This window comes from Papilio polytes, unplaced genomic scaffold (assembly GCF_000836215.1).
Source record: "Papilio polytes unplaced genomic scaffold, Ppol_1.0 DF823823.1, whole genome shotgun sequence".
In the NCBI taxonomy this organism is placed as follows: Eukaryota; Metazoa; Arthropoda; class Insecta; order Lepidoptera; family Papilionidae; genus Papilio; species Papilio polytes.
The window spans coordinates 364,077-382,978 of NW_013525381.1; the positions used below are offsets into that span (position 1 = coordinate 364,077).

General features: G+C 32.0%; 2 protein-coding genes across 2 annotated transcripts; one reads left to right on the plus strand and one right to left on the minus strand.

Annotated features, from left to right (window-relative positions):
• Positions 1–11,483: 11,483 nt before the first annotated feature.
• Positions 11,484–14,410, minus strand: LOC106103357 (protein MAK16 homolog A). The gene is made up of 8 exons (XM_013283100.1): positions 14,300–14,410; positions 14,174–14,220; positions 13,943–14,086; positions 13,618–13,800; positions 13,030–13,159; positions 12,279–12,482; positions 11,753–11,824; positions 11,484–11,595 (listed from the first exon to the last, which is right to left on the minus strand). Exons 1-8 carry the CDS (start codon positions 14,312–14,314, stop codon positions 11,494–11,496), a joined length of 897 nt encoding a protein of 298 aa, XP_013138554.1. The 5' UTR covers positions 14,315–14,410; the 3' UTR covers positions 11,484–11,493.
• Positions 14,411–14,705: 295 nt separating this feature from the next.
• Positions 14,706–18,690, plus strand: LOC106103318 (centromere-associated protein E-like). Its single transcript, XM_013283054.1, has 7 exons — positions 14,706–15,037; positions 15,143–15,377; positions 15,709–15,865; positions 17,040–17,114; positions 17,515–17,717; positions 17,941–18,066; positions 18,546–18,690. The coding sequence occupies exons 1-7, from the start codon at positions 14,887–14,889 to the stop codon at positions 18,688–18,690; spliced, it is 1,092 nt and encodes a 363-aa protein (XP_013138508.1). The 5' UTR covers positions 14,706–14,886.
• The last annotated feature ends 212 nt before the right edge of the window (positions 18,691–18,902 follow it).

The following is an 18,902-nucleotide window of genomic DNA, read 5'->3' on the forward strand; positions in this document are numbered from 1 at the left end:
AAATAAATAAATAGGATTTGTAATGGTAAATACTTAGACATACATAAAACACATATGTTCACGTAAGTATTTAATCGCACGTTTATCAAAATTATCCCTTAGTTTACTTAGTGTCAATCATCGTATGCTGTGTTTGCGAATTATATCTACTTAGAAAGCGGATTACAAATTGCCTGTTACGACAACCTTAATCTCAGCAGATTTCTCATTAGGTGTTTAAAAGTTTATTATACAAGGTTCTATAAATTTGAAGTTTTTCGTTACATACATTTTAATAAAAAAATTTCTTAGCTGTTAGTTAAAAAATAAATTAAATAGGTATCCATTCTTTAACATCAAAAATTCATCGAACAAAGCTGACTAGTACTTATGAAAAAATGTATTAATTTTGCAAATAAACAGCATCGCTACCGCAGCATTGCACAAAGTATCTGTTCTGCACAATCAGATTCATTGTATCGAACCACTTTTCTGTTTCAAAGGGCATAACGAACGTTCAATATTTCATAACATCCAACAGTTCGTTACGATGATACGACGTAGTTTTGCTTTGAGGTGAATCAGTTGGCACATAAAGCTACAGAAATTCAGTACACATGAGAGTTAGACCGAGATTAAGCATTTTCGTTATTAATTGTGATCAACTATCCTTACTGCACAATGGATTTTCATTAATTTTAATGTCATCATAATCATCATCAGCTCAATTTACGTCCCCAGAGGGTCTCGCAGCCTACCCTAAGTTATGATGACTAGGCCTCAGTCAACGCTGGCCCATTGTAGGTTAGTTGACTTCACACATATCTTTGAATTTCTTCGCCTATATGTGCAGACATCACGATGTTTCCCTTCACCGTAAGAACATTGGGTAAATTACATATGAAATGCGAAAAATTAAAAATCACATTGCTACATGGCGGGATTCGAACCCAAGACATGTAAATTACAATTCAAGTGCTCATAGCCCTGAGCCACCGACGCTGTTTATAATATAACAGCACTTAAACCTTGATTTCAAAAGCCATTAGAGAAAGCAGCTAAGTTTAATCTAGCTGCATATTAATTTAGTATACAAGTTGCTATCGTAAGCAAATTAACAACGTATTTGCTGAGCGCGAGTGATCGCTGCCTCGTTATGTAAATTACTCTTCAAAAGTTTGTTTTGCAATTTGACGGAATTAATATCATATATTAGTTAAACTGAGATGATATGTTTTAACATCTGAGTTATTAATCATATTTATGATGTTATATGTATTTTCTTAACACACATTAAGAAATACAATCATGAACTTGCTTTTGTCCGGCACAGCATGTGTAGCTCTGCCATACATCTCTATTAGTAAGCGGTTATATCTGAATTCACTCTCTTCTTACGCATATCCTCTTTCACACAATCCATCCATACCTTATTCGGTTTTCCTCTACCTTTGTAGCAATTCACTTTTAACCTTAATCTCATTATTCAAAGGGGGTACGTTCCGAAAATATGCCGTGACGTGGGAATCGCCTATAATCAATAGAAAATTGTAAATAGCTTAAATCCGGGAATTGGTTATATTTCTTTTTTGCCCGCAAATTTTGAAACCCCGAGTGACGCCATTCTAATGCGAACAAGCGACAAGGAACCGGATTCTAATGCGAAGCGATGCTTTCTAATTTTTCTTTCAAATAAAAGACTGGACAAAATAACTCATATCAAAATACGTATAATATTTATATGAAAAGTAATACGAAGATATGTGTTTTGTGAAAACAAACTAAATTCTGAAACGAAATGTTTACATCAAATTGGATGTGATATGCAGATATTGAAATTCCACGTAGGACAAGCATTCATATTTAAGTGAGACGATATTGTTCATGATGGTAGTACAATACTACAGTTTTCTATTATTCTGGTGTTATATTGCATACTTTATTTAAAAAGAAAAAACTTTTAAACAAATTGGTTGATCGCCTTTGATTCTTATCTTACTAATCTTATTATGCAAAAGTTTAGATTGATGGATGAATGGATGGATGTTTGTTACTGAGTTTCTCGGTATTTCCAAAGCGACTCTCGATGAAATTTTACACCGATATAGAGCACGTAGGTTGCTTAACAGTTTTTTTTTTAATTTTCGTTGACGAAGTCGCGGACAAAAGCTAGTTCTAAATAATTTTAGTAAATACAATCCCTGGATATTTAATAGATAGAATTCTCGTCACTTATTTATAATTATCAGATTGCAGTAATTAAGAAAAATACTTTAAGACTAATGCATTTTCTGAATCTCATTTTCACTATAATCGTACTTTTAGAACAATTTTATAGTGTAGTAATAAAGTATGAACAAAATCTCGTAGTAATGGACGAGGGGAGCGAAAAAATGCACGATGATGGAGTCACGTGGAATATTCCGTATAACTCGGAGCTGAATGCCTGTACCGCACAGGGAATCCTAATATCCACATACCGAAGTCCTGCCAAGTATGGGGCGTATTCCTTCACTAACATTAATATACACTTCGAGGCTTTTAGCACTGATAGATGAAAAGGCATTGGTTTTATTATTTGGAATAAAAATATATAACTAGTCCCTTTATTTAGGGGCTACGAAACCCTCAGTAGGAACGTATAGTGAGCTGATGATGATAGAAGGTGGCAATGAGAGGATCATACATCCAACTATATTACTAGTTCTCCACTTCCAGTACAAAGTTAATTTGAAAATGAAAACTAATTTTACTAATTACTTATGATTTTAAACATTTAAGACGTTTATTCAAAGTTTAAAATTAATTTAGGCAAACTTTATTATTGAAAATACAAACTTTATTACAAATTTGAATTTCGTTTATTTGGTTCGTTTAGAATACTTCATTTAGCGGTAATATTGAGTAATTCAAGATTCTCTTTCAGCTCGAGAAATGTTAATAAATACGACGTAATCAGGTTTTGGAAACTTTTTAAATATACTTAACAAAACGTTACTTATTGACAAATACGAGTACTAATTAGACATGTCCCTAAAAAGAACGTAGATACTGTGGTAATTAAAATGACTCTATAACATTCTCTTTGTATTATAATTATGTCTAACTTTTTAAATATTTCAACTTTATTCAAGAACTATTACTTTCCAGTTGGTAACCTACTTAAAAAGAAATGTAAGGAATTTCATGAGCAAAACTTTCTTACCTTCCAAGAAACCAGCTAATTCTTCAGTAGAGAGTTTGGAATTTCTTACAGCGATTATAATTCTATATTTTAATAGAGTTAACCTTTCGATTGATTAATGTTCTCATTTAATTTACCTATTTAATTAGTACTGGCTGTAGCTCGCGACTTTGTTCTCTTGAAAATAAAAAAATAATTATATATGCCCTGTGTTATTAAGTGATAACGTAGCTTTTTAACGGTGATAGAATTTTTGAAATCGACCCAGAAGTTTTGGAGTTATTTCAATACATACAAAAATAAAAATCTTTCCTGTTTATAAAATTAGTATGGATTAAATTTAAAATTATATATGTTTATGGTTTTTTCCGAGATGAAGATCAAAAGCACTGTAATTTTTGGCTCCTGTGTGAACTAATTCAAAGAGAAAATAAGTGAAATCAGAAAACAACCTATACTAGAAATTGACGACACAGGTTACATAAACGACTCGTCGCCTATTTCATTATTTTTTTAAAGCTTTTTTTAATTAACATTGCATCTACATTAAGTAAGTATTTACATACCAGACAAAGTAATGTGATACTGTACTGAAGAATACATTATTCGAAAGTTTAATAAATATTTCAAAAGCTTGTAATGTGCCTCTTTGAAAGTGAAACTTTTTAGACAAGGATTAGCTATTAATATACTTATTTAAGTTTTAACTTAAATTTATACTGTACAGAGATTAGTATATTAGAATTATCCATTTGCTTTTTTTTCTAACAAAAATTTCCACAATATGGAATTACATTTTGGAATCAGGAGTTCACTGAATGAGAACGGAAAGAGGTTGAATTTGCTTCGATTCCTATTCGATGCCGTGGTCCAAAATTCAATAATATACTTTGAAAGTGTGTTGTTATATTGTAATAAATAAAATTTACTTATTTACTACATATTTTAACTTATAATTACTCCAACTTAGAGTCGACAGTAAGCTTTAACAATTCAATCGTGAACATCTGCCTAACGGCCTATTTTACTTCGCATAAACAGAAGAGCTCACAAAATTACATTGCTTAAACGTGTTTTATACTAAAAGGCGTGAACTACTTTAAATGTAAGCATACCTCAAAATTTACTACCTGTTTTTATTACATCTAGCGTTAAACTTTTATTCAAAGTAATTAAGATCTAACCACTAAGTTGTCGGTGTACTTATTCCCTGTTCGGCCGCACAAACTTATTTATACTATTTTAACATTTTTGAGTAAATATAAAGCCCTGCATTTGCGACACGCTTTAGGCTACATATTTTCACGTTATTAAACTTAGGAGGTAAGTAAATTTGAAAAAAACCTTCATGTGGGAAAGGGACCATAAACTACAAAGTGCCGACAAAATTGAGAATTTGACAATTGTAAACAATAAAAGTTTTTATAATTTCATGCGGATGAAGCCGCACGGGAATAGCTAATGTAGAAATTCAAGTAAAAGTGTTAAAAACAACATTAGAGTATTAGTCACTTCTCTAACAATTTGTTTATTGTAAGATATGAGATACCTCTATACAAGTATGTATGTATGTTAAATATTCAAGGTAACATTAGGATGTTTTGTTTAACTAAATTATACTAACAAAGTTATAAACCACACAGAAATGGATCAAAGTAAACCACAAACAGTTAAAATATCCGTGGCTCGGATAATGCGAATTCGTTGAAATTGTTTCGTTTTAATGTTAATAAATTTCTACTTAAGTAAATAAAGAAATTAAAATTTGTTTAATATAAGTCTAAACAAATTTGTTTTTCGAATTAAAAAACTAATGACAGGGTTTTAATGTCAAAAACAACCAACAATATAAAAGACAGAAAAATCTTAGCTGCACAAAACGTAAGAAATTCTGAAAGATTAAATGAGCTAATTATTAGTCAACCTTTAAGTAAGAGGTTATAATAGAATAGGAAGATATTTAATTAGAAACGTAAAAAACCTAAGTTGCAGATAATAATTTTATCTGCAAACTGGATTTTAATCGTCCGTCCGAGTCCGCGTCACGGCTAGAGGGAAAACTAATTCATTTATCACCGCGTCCACGTCGTCTGAACAGAGATTCACTTATTATCTAAAAGAAAGACTGACGGAATTAATTAATGAATGTCGCAGAAATGCAAATCCAAGAATTTTCGAAAGTATTCTGCATCTTTCACGTTTTTTAATTAGTTTCAAAATGTTTTTATAACCTTAAAGTAAGATTCTTTATTCGGTTTCTTAGAAATAAAATACTTCGTGTATTTTATTTCAGAAATTATAATTAGTTATTTAAAAAAATAAACTTAAAGCCAAATTGCCACAGCCATAAGCGTTGTAAAAAAAATAACATAAAAAATTTAATTAATCTTTTAAAGTTTATTCATTTAAATGTAGTTTTTACAAAACCACGTTTTCTTTACACAGTACTAAACGTGAGCTCAGTGTAAGTAACAGTACTTTAGTTAAACTAATTCTGAAACTCTCCGTTCGCTGCGTGAGTGGAAATGTAAAGAATGTTAACAACATTCCTCACTTAATTAACTTCAGAATAATTTACTTCTTTGCTAAGGTTGTCCTCGGCCAAAAACATTATACGCGACATTTAATCTTATTTCTTCAACATAAGGAAGATCACAAATATACCATTTTTAACGTAAACCATTGATTTTAGATTTTTTTATTTTGTATGCATATATTAGTAATCCAAAAAGTTACGTGATTGATTGCACAATTAATGTGCTTAAAAAACTTCTACCCAAGCAACCCTTGTCAAAAATTGAAATTTTTGCGTAAAAGTTTTCGTTTGTTTGACTTTATTGGGTTTTATTATTAAAAAAGTGAGGACGCAGGATAAAAGCTTCTATTAAATATTCCATTTTTGAAGAAATGTACTGGAGTTTTCTCCTTTTTCAAGCTATTCTACTCACAATTTCAACTGTGATATTCAATTGTTATTAATTGTTATCAGTTCTTATAGTTATGTTTGACAGAAGCTACACATACCTTTTAGTATTCAATAATACTTGCAAAAAATTAAAATGGTGCATATTATTCAGGCAACATTCAGGTTTTTAACAGTCCTCGTGTTCCGGGACGAATGGCCATAAAACTGTGCCCAGACTTTGAAATGAGCGAAAATTGCCTTCGTTGGAAAATAATATTATCTTATTTGTTTTGTTGACAACCTCTACAGGCTGCTGCGTAATTTAAAAATAAAAAAAATAATTATGTTTTATGTTTATTTCTATAGAAATTATTATACCTGCAATTCCAATGACAAAACAAATTGCTATTTTTTTTTTAATATTCACCGCATAAATTTGACGAATAACCATGTAAATCTATTGCAATAAATATCCCTTAGCAAAGTTCAAACAGTGGTTACATTTATTTCATAGTCAGCACACGATTTTACGAAGCACTTTTCCCGGAAAACGGAGGCATAATAAATAGCGCCACCTGAGCACGGAGACAACGCCGCGCCGCATGCAAATAAAAAATTTATATCTATCTCTTTCCATCCATTTGTACAAGTATCTTTAAGAACCACAATTTATACATCAAAATTCTATAAACAATTTCTACTTACTTTTATTGAAAATGCCTCTCTGGCTAGCCGATATTTTCCATTACGCAATTTGATCCTAAGTCTTTTTCGAAGAGAAACAGTAGAATGGCACTCGAGATTCCAGACCACTGTTTGCTGCAAGTATTCGTATAATAGATCGTTATAGTATTACGGGAATATAAAAATAAATTTATATTTTCTGTGTGGTTTAGAAAAAAGTTTACGTTTGACCTGAAGTGATACATCACGCCGCTCGTGGCGGGAAGCGAAAGACTGATCTGTTTTCACATCACAGTTAATTTTATTACGTTGATACTACTGAAAGAGTTGTAATTGCATAAAAATAATTGAAATTATTCAAGGATAATATTTAGAAAACTGACACAAACAAAATCCTTCTCAGGTTTTTATAAAACTCATAGTGTCATCGAAAAATGTGAAGCGATTTCTCTCTATCTTAATTAAACTACGAAATTTTGAAGTTAAATCCTCGAAAACTTGTTATAACAAAAACTATCGTCTGAAGCGGCAACTACATTATTTATGGCAGTAAATTAACCAAATTTGTCACCAACTTTCTCAATTGAAATAAGTAAAATATCGTTGCAATATCTTAGATGTTCGTACCCCGGTCTATGTACATCCGAAGACTGCACAGCTATTTATGGCGTAAATTATTTTGTCACTACAATCAACCAAATCAAACTTGTGTACCAGTTTGACAATGTTCATCAAGGAAATTGTTTGAAAGATGATTAAAGAGAAAACGCGAGAACAAGTTTTGCTTTCGTCAATTTGTATTCCCCGCAATTTATTTGGTTATAATTTGTATTTCAACAGAACAAAAAGCCTTTTAATTTAGGATAAAATTGAGCTCTAATGAGACACGTGGTTAGAATAATTACGATACTTGTACGTGAATATACTCTCGTCAGATTATTTTATCTATTGATGTAATAATAATAACCATTTGTTTAAAGAATACAGTAAGGACGACTAAATTCGCATGAGTCAGTATCTTTATGTTTGTACAATGTAAATATAATTTAAGTATTATTTTTATAAGAATACTATAAGTATATATGTGTAAATTAAATACGTCTAATAAACGAATGAAGCGTGAGAACAATACGTTATAAAGAAATAGGGTTATACGTAGAAGCCCGAATGGCATTTTCATGTATTTTAAAGGCTTAGCTGACGGGCCGTGATTGAAAATGGAGTTCAATTGTTTAGTGCTTCAAATGATAGAAATCCTATTAACTTTGCAAAAAAAGAAATATTATTTTAGCTTTTCGTATTGATGTCGAGACTTAATAACGCCGTCTTTCAGATTTGGAACTTTCTATGTTAATATTTTCTTTAATAACCTATTTATTAAACGCCAGATAATAAATGTTGGATAGATGCGGTGTATCTTAATTCTAAAAGTTAACCTTAAATTTGTTAACTTAGACAAACTATGCGAGTATATGATGGAATAAGTAAGATATGGATTTCGTTTCTTCAACCAATAGACAATGCAGTCATAAAGCCACACTACAGAACGTTAACTTAAATCAAAGTTAGGTGGAATTCCTCGAACCACATTTTCAACTTATTCACCATTCTATTCAGTTTTCGTTTTAACTTCGACTCCCTCGTGGAATTTTTATCTCATGCATTGCAATTTTAAAAACTCTCCTTTGTGTCGAATATTGTGTAAGTTTATTGTTGAATCCTGAATACTTGATTGCGGTGATGAAATACATAAATCGTGTAAAATAACCATTCTGAAATTAAACTATAACAAATTATTCCAATACTATTTTGTCATTTACAATACTATTGCTATTTTAAATGTACTATTTTTTTTGTATCATAAGGTGACAAACGAGCAAGCGGCCACTGAATCAACCAAACTGGCAAAGCGCTGCCCACAGACACCCGCAATAGCTGATGCGTTGCCTGCCCTTAATCGACGAAGTAGGAGACGCACATAAAGAGGACATTTTCCTTTCCTATGCGTCTCCTGCACCGTCAAATCCACGTTCCCTTCCCATCCATGAGAAAACGGGTGGGGTGGAAAAGGGACTAAAGTTGGGCCTCCGGCACCACACTCATCAGACGTAGCGCGGAATTCTGTGTGGTCGTGGTGTTACACCGGGCGAGCCGACCCATTCATGCGTAGAGATTAAAACGGACTCTACCACTGTGATAATTTAGGTAGAAAATAGATAAAAATGTTATGAAAAGATTAACTATAAAAGTTCCATAGCATAACTAGAATTAGCTCCAAAATGTTTAATATCAAATGCTACCTTGAAGAAAATGTATTAAATTACCTAAGAAAAGCACCATAGTATGTAACGTTAACATTATCATAAAATTAACATTCGAGCGCACTTTACACGAGGTAATTCATACCCATGATACATCCCGCATGAAGTAACCGTGTCTCCTTAGCTTGCTAAGTTTTAATTAGCAGGTACTAATTAAAACTTACTCCAGTTTCTATTTAATGTGCTCCAGAATACGCGAGCCTTATCGCGATATTAAAACATACTTACTCTGATGACACAAGTTTACGTATTACGTATGCCATTATGATCCTTTATAACGTTACAATAAAATCAACTCTCAATGTATCAACAAAGAGGAGAAAATCAATAATCACACTTTATTTATACTTCAGTGGCCATTCTTTATTTTGTACAATTGCTTAACCAAGCGAATGTCCAACAATTAATCATTCGAAAATGTTAAGTTGCCTTTGAAAACATTTTATAGTACCATTTTATAAAGCTGACCATCTGAATCTGATCATGTCGTGTCCACAACCATTAGGTTTTAGATTTAAAAAACTAAATAGACTAGACTTAGTAGTCTAATTTTCATTCATGTGGTAACGTGTACACTATACAATTTCTAAAACTAAGTGATATATACCTTAGTTTATTAAAATTAAATTTTCATACGGTAGTGAAGCGAGACGTGAACGTCGAGGCATCCGTTCAAATTGACTTTGGTCTCGATTAAACTTGTTAAAGTAAATACAATAGACCGCCGGGATTAGGCCCGCCTTAATTAAAACATTTGTACAAGCTGCCCATTGAATTAATGTTTAACTTGTATTATTACACAACCGGTATAAGGTTATTATAATAATATCCCGGTTTCGCTTTTCCTGAAATATCTAAAAACAAATAATAGAAGATACCAAAACTGTTAAGGTGACCTAACAGAACAAACTTCTTTGTAAGGCATAAAATCGTACGTTTTAATTTGTAAATTACTTGCCGCATTATAATTTAAAAATAAAATGTTCTTTTATTAATGTCAAAAATCGCCTTAAAAATCTCAAACTTAAGGCGCTCTTGGAGAGACAATTTGCGTATTTTTAGGGGGATGTGTGAAGCAAAAAAAAACAATTGAGGTAAAATGGACACAAAACTACCAGTATATAGAATATCGAGTATGTACTTCACATGAATATTATGTTAACATCTGCGCCCTCAACGTACAACCACCGGCATACAAAAGACAAATAAGCTTGGAACAATCTCTGCACTCGACTGTACAAATGTCACAAGATACTCCCTTTTATGTACGAGTGTACCGTGAATGTAAATAGCAACAAATATGTTATGTATGCACTGGCTTGACAAGTATGTTGGATTTAAATAAAACAGAGTTAAAAGATGAAAGAAGCCTGAAGGAAGTGATACGGCTTAACTCTCTCTAAGCAACGCATCTGTGGTTCTCGGTATCGCGGAAACCCAAGGGCATATAACAAGGTGCAAGGATAAATTACCAAGGGGTCAAAGGGTTCAAAATCGCTTAACTTAGTAAATATTACTATGTTCCTTTCAAAATTCTAGTGAAAGTAAGAGGATATTTCGTGAAACAAAACAGATTTCGTATTAAATTGAATTGAAACTAATACCAGTATGTCGTATGTTTTTATAAAATAATAAACCTGTACTATAGTAAAATAAAATAAATAACTGAAAAAGAATGTTTCAGTCTACATAAATAAAAAGTTTAAATATTGTTTGGCTTTATTTTATTATTTTAAACGTCCAATTTGCTAACCTTCCGCACAATAATTAGAAGCAATTAGGCAAGCAATTTTAGACGTGATTGATAAGACGAAGTCAATCAGGCGTACGGTCAGCAAATTAACTGACAATGAAATCAATGGACCCAACCGGGCTTACTGTTCCAATACAAATTGACTTCGACAAAAGACAACGTTTATTACTTCGACCTCATTTATCGAACATGATACAAAGAAAACTTCACTACAGTTGTAATAAAAATAACACAAACATACAACTCGATTATATGAATACATATCAATCGACTTTGTGTTTAAACTAGCTTTTGCCCGCGATTCCATCCGCAAGGAATTGTTTTATTTTATGCTCTATACCTTGCCTATTTTCGTCAAGATCGTTTAAGATGTCCAGATACATAGTAATAAACATCCATCCAGATATCTAGATATACGATTACGCTTAACATCGTTCGTCTGCTTTGTACTGTCGGTGAACGCGTGACGTCATGAAGTCATCGGCAAAGCTTTCCCATAAAAATTATAATGAAAATGTATAATTTGAGTTTGTATACATGTAATTAAAATGCAGTGTGTTTAATAAATTTTTGTCGACTTCTAAATTATTTTGACCTGAGTTGAAATATAATACTTAAGTTGTCTGGATATGAGATAAACTGAGTAAAAGACCAAGATAAAAAAAAATCATTGTTTTATTTTCTTCCTAGATACACTAGCTACAGGTTCAGTTTCATATTCAATTTCTACCCTAGGTTTCTTTCTGCTCGTCATTTTAACAGCCATGTCCTGGAAATTTTAGTTTATAAGAATTTGTTTGATATTCCACTTTATTCATTTACACATATAATCAAGATATTTTTATTCACATATAATATATATAGTTATATTGGTAAATTATATATTTACCAAGTAATTACGTAAATAATTATTATAAACATCTTACCTCTATATCTGAAGTGTCAGACTCAAAGTCACTTTGAACATCCACATTTTCTTTTCTACCAGAATCGCTCTCCTAGAATTAAAAGATAGTAAAACATTGTTTGAAGTACCAAAAACAATTACATTAAGAGCATGCGCACACCTGAAACTTAACTATCGCAAAACTGTTTAGTCTCGCTTAGATTACTTTGAGCTTATATGGAGGTGCCCACACCTCACACAACTCGAATTTGGTGCAACTAAATAGTTGAATTCGCTGCGAAATAATCGACAATTGAACAATAATTGTGCGATAGTATAGTCAAAGGTGTTCACCCATTCTAAAAAATAGCTACTAACAAAAAAATAGATGTAAAAAGGCAAATTAAACAAAATTGATCCAAAATAAATACTTTGTTCTTATACAAAATTAGCTAGCAGACCTAGCTTTGCCCGCGAATTCGCCCGTGCGTAATTAAAAAAAAAGGATATATGTATGTATAAACTATCGCATTTATGATGACTATTTTAAACTTCATAATACTTACAGCATCACTGTCCATATCACTATTGGCTTCAATGAATTCATCAGTTTCCTCAACTGCCCTCTCCAGTTCCTTCTCTAACTCTGGTTCAAGTTCCATCTCCCGCTCATCCTCATCTTCTTTCTCACTCTCGCTCTCACCAGATATCTCTTCTGCTTTGAGTGCGGCATCAAACGCCATTTGCGGGAAGTTGTAGATGTCGTTATACTAAAAGAAAATGCAAATAAAATAATGCAATACTTTTACATGCAGAGTTTGAAAATTAAGGATTGTTTAAAATCATTATTTTAAACATTTGTCATGAAACTTATTAATTTTATTACACTAGCTCTTTTAGACTACTAAAGATACATAAAACTTATACATCCATATTTTCATGGCCAGTAAGTAAGTTATTTATTTTTTTATTATATTGGGTGACACACTAACAGTTAGTTAGCTGATGTGTGTGTGTTGTAAAGCTCGGAGATTTTAAGTTTGTCTACTCTATTTTTAAAAGTGTTGACTGTTGGAGCCGCCACTACACTATCCCGAAGCCTGTTCCATTCCGTCACTACTCTGTTAAGCAGGAAATGCTTGAATGAGTTCTTTTTTGCTGTTGGTTGCCATAGTTTCACATGATAACCATGAAGGGTTTTATTACAGTAAGGTATAAACATGTCTTTAAGGGTGGACAAATTGTAATAATTGTTGAGTTACTGACTTATATTTTGATTACTATATTATATTGCCAATGTTTACTAATAATACTAACTGTTCCTTTTTTAAGTCTTTCAAGTAGTTGTTTCTCTATTGCATTATCAATTCTAGCAGCCACAAGTGCTTTTTCTTCCCTCCTTCTCTCACGTCTCTCTATCTTTCGCTGTATTGGAACTAATTCTTTCCTGGAATAAATGTTTTTGTCTAAGTTGCAAATATCTATGGTCAAAAATAAATACCATAATAGTGATTCAAAAAATTCAAAATTCAAAACCTTTATTTTGTGAACTGTCAAAATGTCAAAATCAGCGCATCTGTGGGTCCCAATACAGGACGCTCCCACAGACAGGGGTTTGAGAACTAATTTTTTTTGTACCATAGACTTGCTAAATTATATTTTAGAGTGAGAAGTCATTTATTCTAAACCCAATTTACCCAAGTACCAGTAAACACTATATATATACACCGCAAAATACGCTCAAAACTAAAAACTGTCAATGTAGTGTGTAATCGTCCTGAAACAGGACGCCCCACAGACAAGAAAAAAATTCAAGCGTCCCAAATTGGGACGCTCCATACACGAGAGGTTAACTAAACATTAATGTTGAATATGCTTGTTAATAGCTAAAACTTGTCAACTTACACTCTCCTTAATTTAAGCTTTCTCATTCGTATAAGATATTGTGTTATTTTCACAAATCTCTGCTTGCATTTTGACTGTATGAAAGCTGGCCAGTAAAGTAAATTTTCATTGATTTGATAAATTGCTTTCTCGAAATTTCTTGACAATTTCACTTTTTCCCATTGTTTGGCGGGAAACATGACTCTGTAAAGAGAAATGTTGAAATAAGTCAAATTTAATGCATTACATAAAGCACACAATAAAAGATAGAGGTAATTTAAACATTAAAGTTTGGGAATAATTTTTCTGTTGTAGAAAGGGGCATAATAAGTAAATTGACACATACCTCTCAGCAGTTTTCATATACAAATAAATAATACCATTCTCCTCCCTGATAGTAGCATATTTACTGTTAGCCAGTGGACATGACGATCTACTGCATAAACCCGTGAGGTTGTATTCATTGCGGCAAAAATGTTGAGTTTTTGTACTGCAAAAAGTTTTAGTTTTTATAGTGAAATATGAAATGGTATATGCACAAAAGAAAATCAAAAATGACATATTGATATAAACTTACGTTACTTTATGCGAACAATGCGTTTTGTTGATAATGGCCCACACAACCTAAAAAAAAAGAACTATGCATATATTATCAATTAAAAAAAAAATCAAACGCAACCAGTACTTATTAGTAACTTCCTACATCGTCGTGCTGCATCTTGATAAAAATGTATAATAGGTTTTAATTAATTAAAACTATGTTGATAATTTACCACATGGCATTGGCATTCGCTTTGATTGACATTAATCTGACAGCCGCTGACTGTTGATCTGACAGCAATAAAGTGCAAAGAATATACCTATAATCTAACAAACGCATTTGATGACGAATACAGGATTAAATTAAAGTATGAAAGAAATACGCAATCATAATCTGGAGATCAGTAAGAACATCCTGATCAAGAGATCAATTCTATCCTAGTTTTCATCTCATAACTTTTCCCACTAGTTAAAACCTTTTTATCTGTAAACATCCCTTCACTTTAAGTTTTATAACGGTACTTAATCTTTGTAATTTTTTATCTGTAGTTTGTTGTTTGAAGTTTGAAGGTTGTATGTTGAAGTTTGAATTTATAATTTGCTCGTCGGTTATTTTTGCTTTGTCTATTTACTATATTTTAAAAAGGTGGTCGTATAAAATGCTAAACGTGCATCATTATGATAGTCACATAGATTAGTAAGCTATATACGTATGCGAATTGTTACTAAAATTGTTAGATATACTAAACCATGAGTGACAATATAAAAGTAGTTGTCAAAGTTAGACCGCTAATTTCACGTGAAATAGAGGAAAAACTATTTCACCAATGGCGCGTAAAAGACAATACTATTTACCAAATTGATCAAGGTGGAAGAGATTGTGGAAATTTATTCACGTTTGGTAAGTGAACGAAGTTTGGGTTTAAAGTAAGATCATGAATTTGCAGCATCCTTCAATCAATGCATAACTTGACTTTCTAATAAATATAAATAAAATCTCTTTTAGACAAGATCTACAATGAAAATACAAACACAAGCGATGTTTACAATGATATTGCTAAACCTATTGTTGAAGCTGCAACAGCCGGTGTTAATGGAACAATTTTTGCTTATGGTCAAACTTCCTCGGGCAAAACATACACCATGAGCGGCAATGACATATCACCTGGTCTCATACATCTCTCTGTGATAAATCTGTTTGATATTATTAAGAACATAGATGACAGACACTTTTTAATAAGGTATTATAAGATTAAGACATTTTTTTTTTTAGTTTTTAAGCTAGCACTTGACCACTATCCCACCGACTGAGAGTGAAGATTTGGTCGAAAGATGGTATGCGCTACCCTAATTAATATTTATAATTATGTCACCATAGGTTATTTTTTTTTATATTACGTAATCATATATACCAGCATATATTATAAATATCATTAAATTATGTTTACCTTATACCAATTAATTATTGTTTTAAAAATAGATGCAATATAGAACTTTTAGACACAGTTTAATAATATGAAGGTATTATATACTTTTGTGTCTTAAATTATTATGTGATCACTTTGATTCCAGAGTATCTTATGTGGAGATTTACAATGAAACAATTATAGACTTATTAAATACGGAGAAGAAGAATATAAAAATTCAAGACACTTTCCAAGGTGTTAAGGTAGACGCAACAGTGAGAGTGACTACTACACCTGAAGAGGTTTTTCAATTTATGAAAGAGGTATTATTTTGCATTTCACAAATATCCTACAAGTAAATTTGCAGTACTGACAATGAAAATTAATTCTACATTGTTGTTGTGAGGAAATAGTTGCGAAAAAAATTTTAATGTGGATAAATGACATTAGTACACATCAAATTGTTATTTGATACAAGATTTTGTCCATGACTTCGTCCACTCAATATGAATATAAAAAAGTAGTCTATTATATTTTGTGTGCCATTGTCGTGTCTATAGCCCGTCTATGTCAGCTACCCTTCTGTGAATGTTCGGTCGAAATCGGCCCAGCCGTTTCGGAGATCATGCAGAGCAAATGCTGCTTGTAGACAGACAGTCAGACAAAAATTTTAATTGCGATTTTCGTTATCAGCAACGCAAATACATCGTCGTTTTCTTTTGATATTACAGACACTCCAATTTTATTATATCTATACTAATATTATAAAGATGAAAACTTTGTTTGATTATAATGGAATAACTCAAAAACTAGACCAATTTCAAAAATGCTTTCACCATTAAAAAGCTACATTGTCAGTGAGTAACATAGGCTATGTTCTATATTATTATTTTTTTCACATGCAGACGGAGTCGCGGGCGATAGCTAGGGTATAGATATAAATAGATGATTCTAAATCATTTTTTACATCCATTAGTCTTCTATATGTTCTCTTTTAACATACATATAACAAGAATATACCAGATTGGTGTATATCTATCTATATCCAGCTCCACATGTAGCTAGTAATAAAATGTGGATGAATTTTATCAGTTATACAAATATAAAATAAGTGTTAAAAATAATTATAGTAGTCACAGGAAGCAGATTGTGTTTTGTTAGCTTTAAATAACTCTTTAGCGTGAAACTGATTGGTTGGATCACATTGTTTGTACTCATAATTAAATCTTTTGAGTTTTTATTTTTTAATTACTCAGTGCAATGCCTAGTAGACAGTGTAGATCGAAGAGAAAGCGTGAAAAGATGCGACAAAGTTTGGGCATTTACACCAATGAGGAGGCGAGAGATTACTTGTTTAATTTCTATTTTAGTTCTGTTGAAATAAACATACTTTCACTATAAGTTTTCATGTTAATGTGGCCTTGCAAAACAGTGGCCCTGAATGTGTCAAATTAAGAAAAATAAAACAGGAAGTTGTAATTTGTGAATTCTTTTCAGGGCCAAGCTAACCGACAGACTGGTGCAACAAACATGAACGAAGAAAGTAGTAGATCGCATTCCATTTTCCAAATAGTAAGTTTAACTTTGATATGTTATAAAACAAATTATTCTTGTATATTTTTTTTTATAACATAGGGTGGCAAACGAGCAAGCGGCCACCTGAATCCGCCAAAATGGCGAAGCGACCGCTGCCCATAGACATCCGCGATCGCAGATGCGTTACCTACCCTTATCCGACGGAGGAGGAGAGGCACATAAAGAGGATAATGCCCCTTCCCATGCATCTCCTCCACCATCAAATCTACTTCCCTTTCCCATCCTCTCACACGGAATTGCTTCCATTTCACATCTGTCTTCTGTGTGGTCGTGGTACTACACCGGGCGTGCCTGCCCATTCGTGCTAAGATGTTAAAGCGGGCACTACCACTGTTAAGATAAATATATGCATTAATATTAATAATGATTTTAACAGACAATAGAATCAAGAGAACATTCGGAGGGGGAAGAAGTGGGCTGTTTGAACATCTCCCAGTTGAATCTTGTGGACTTGGCGGGCTCCGAGAGATCAGGACAGACGGGGGCCACTGGTATCCGGTTCAAAGAAGGCACACATATCAACAAGTCCCTCTCTTCTCTTGCACTTGTTATAAAACAACTCTCAGAAGGACTCAGCAAGTGAGTTGTAGTTTGTCTTGTATTTCTACAGCAAATATAACTTGATCCACTTGTAAAGGGACCTCGCGTATTAATGTACTATTGATGATTTGACAATATCATTTTTCAAGTATCGAAATTCATTTCTTCATTAAGCAACAATGCAAAAACTATTGTACAATATTAGTGTTTAAAACTATTTATTTTTTATAATTTAGGGATAAATAAAAACATTTTGTTACAGACACGTAAATTATCGAGACAGCAAGCTAACACGAATCCTACAGAACTCTTTGGGTGGAAATGCTAAGACTAGTATCATCTGCGCTGTCACGCCCGCGGCAGTTGAAGAAACCATCTCTACATTACAGTGAGTGTTATAAAACAAAAAAAATACTGATCACATTAATTTTTTAGTGTATTTAAAAAAAATTATAAAATGTTTTTGAGTGATGAAAACATTTTTTGACAAAGTCTGTAAATCTGTTATAACATTTTATTAATTTAAATATTTTGGACTGTATATGTATTAAAATTTTCATGCTGTGTTCAGGATCACAACTTTGTCCTTGAGTTAATATTACTTCTTACAAATGTTATGAATGCGAAAGTTTAGATGGACGGATGATTGTTAGAGTTTCTTACCTAAATATCTCAATGAATTTCGATGAAATTTGGCATGAGATGTAGAGGATTTCGAAAAAACAAATATGTTACTTACTTTTTTTAATTTGTTCTACGCTGACATAATCACGGGGCAAAGCTATTATATCATGATAATGGCTGTTGAGGTAATTTTAGCGAATAACAATTTAAAATTTAACACTTTTCGCATGCTTTTCTTTTCAGATTTGCGTATCGCGCCAAAGCAATCAAGAACACTCCGCAGGTCAACGTGGTCGCGACAAGCAATAAAGTTATGGATAACTTAACTAAAGAACTATCCAATTTGAAAACACAGCTCGAGAGTAAAAGAAATGTTGAAGTAAGTTAAATACATGTTTATAATGAAAAAATAGTAATCAAAACCAATATTGAAACATTACATTTTTTTTCATTTCAATTTTGATAGTTTAAAAATACTTTTATTGATTTTTTTTTCAAGCTTTAAAATTATCTCATAAATGCGAATGTTTAGATGGATGGATCTTATGTATAATAGAACATACTAAAGGATAATACAGGCTATTAACGTGTTTTATAATT

Excerpts from the sequence above, each read along its gene's own strand:
- LOC106103357 (XM_013283100.1), bottom strand. Across the intron at positions 13,801-13,942 it reads TATATGAAAACTGCTGAGAG|AGTCATGTTTCCCGCCAAAC; the intron begins GTATGTGTCAAT and ends TTCTCTTTACAG. Across the intron at positions 11,825-12,278 it reads GTGATATGGACAGTGATGCT|GAGAGCGATTCTGGTAGAAA; the intron begins GTAAGTATTATG and ends TTTTAATTCTAG.
- LOC106103318 (XM_013283054.1), top strand. The coding sequence starts at position 14,887 with ATGAGTGACAATATAAAAGTAGTTGTCAAAGTTAGACCGCTAATTTCA. Across the intron at positions 15,866-17,039 it reads TTTTTCAATTTATGAAAGAG|GGCCAAGCTAACCGACAGAC; the intron begins GTATTATTTTGC and ends AATTCTTTTCAG. Across the intron at positions 17,115-17,514 it reads CGCATTCCATTTTCCAAATA|ACAATAGAATCAAGAGAACA; the intron begins GTAAGTTTAACT and ends TGATTTTAACAG.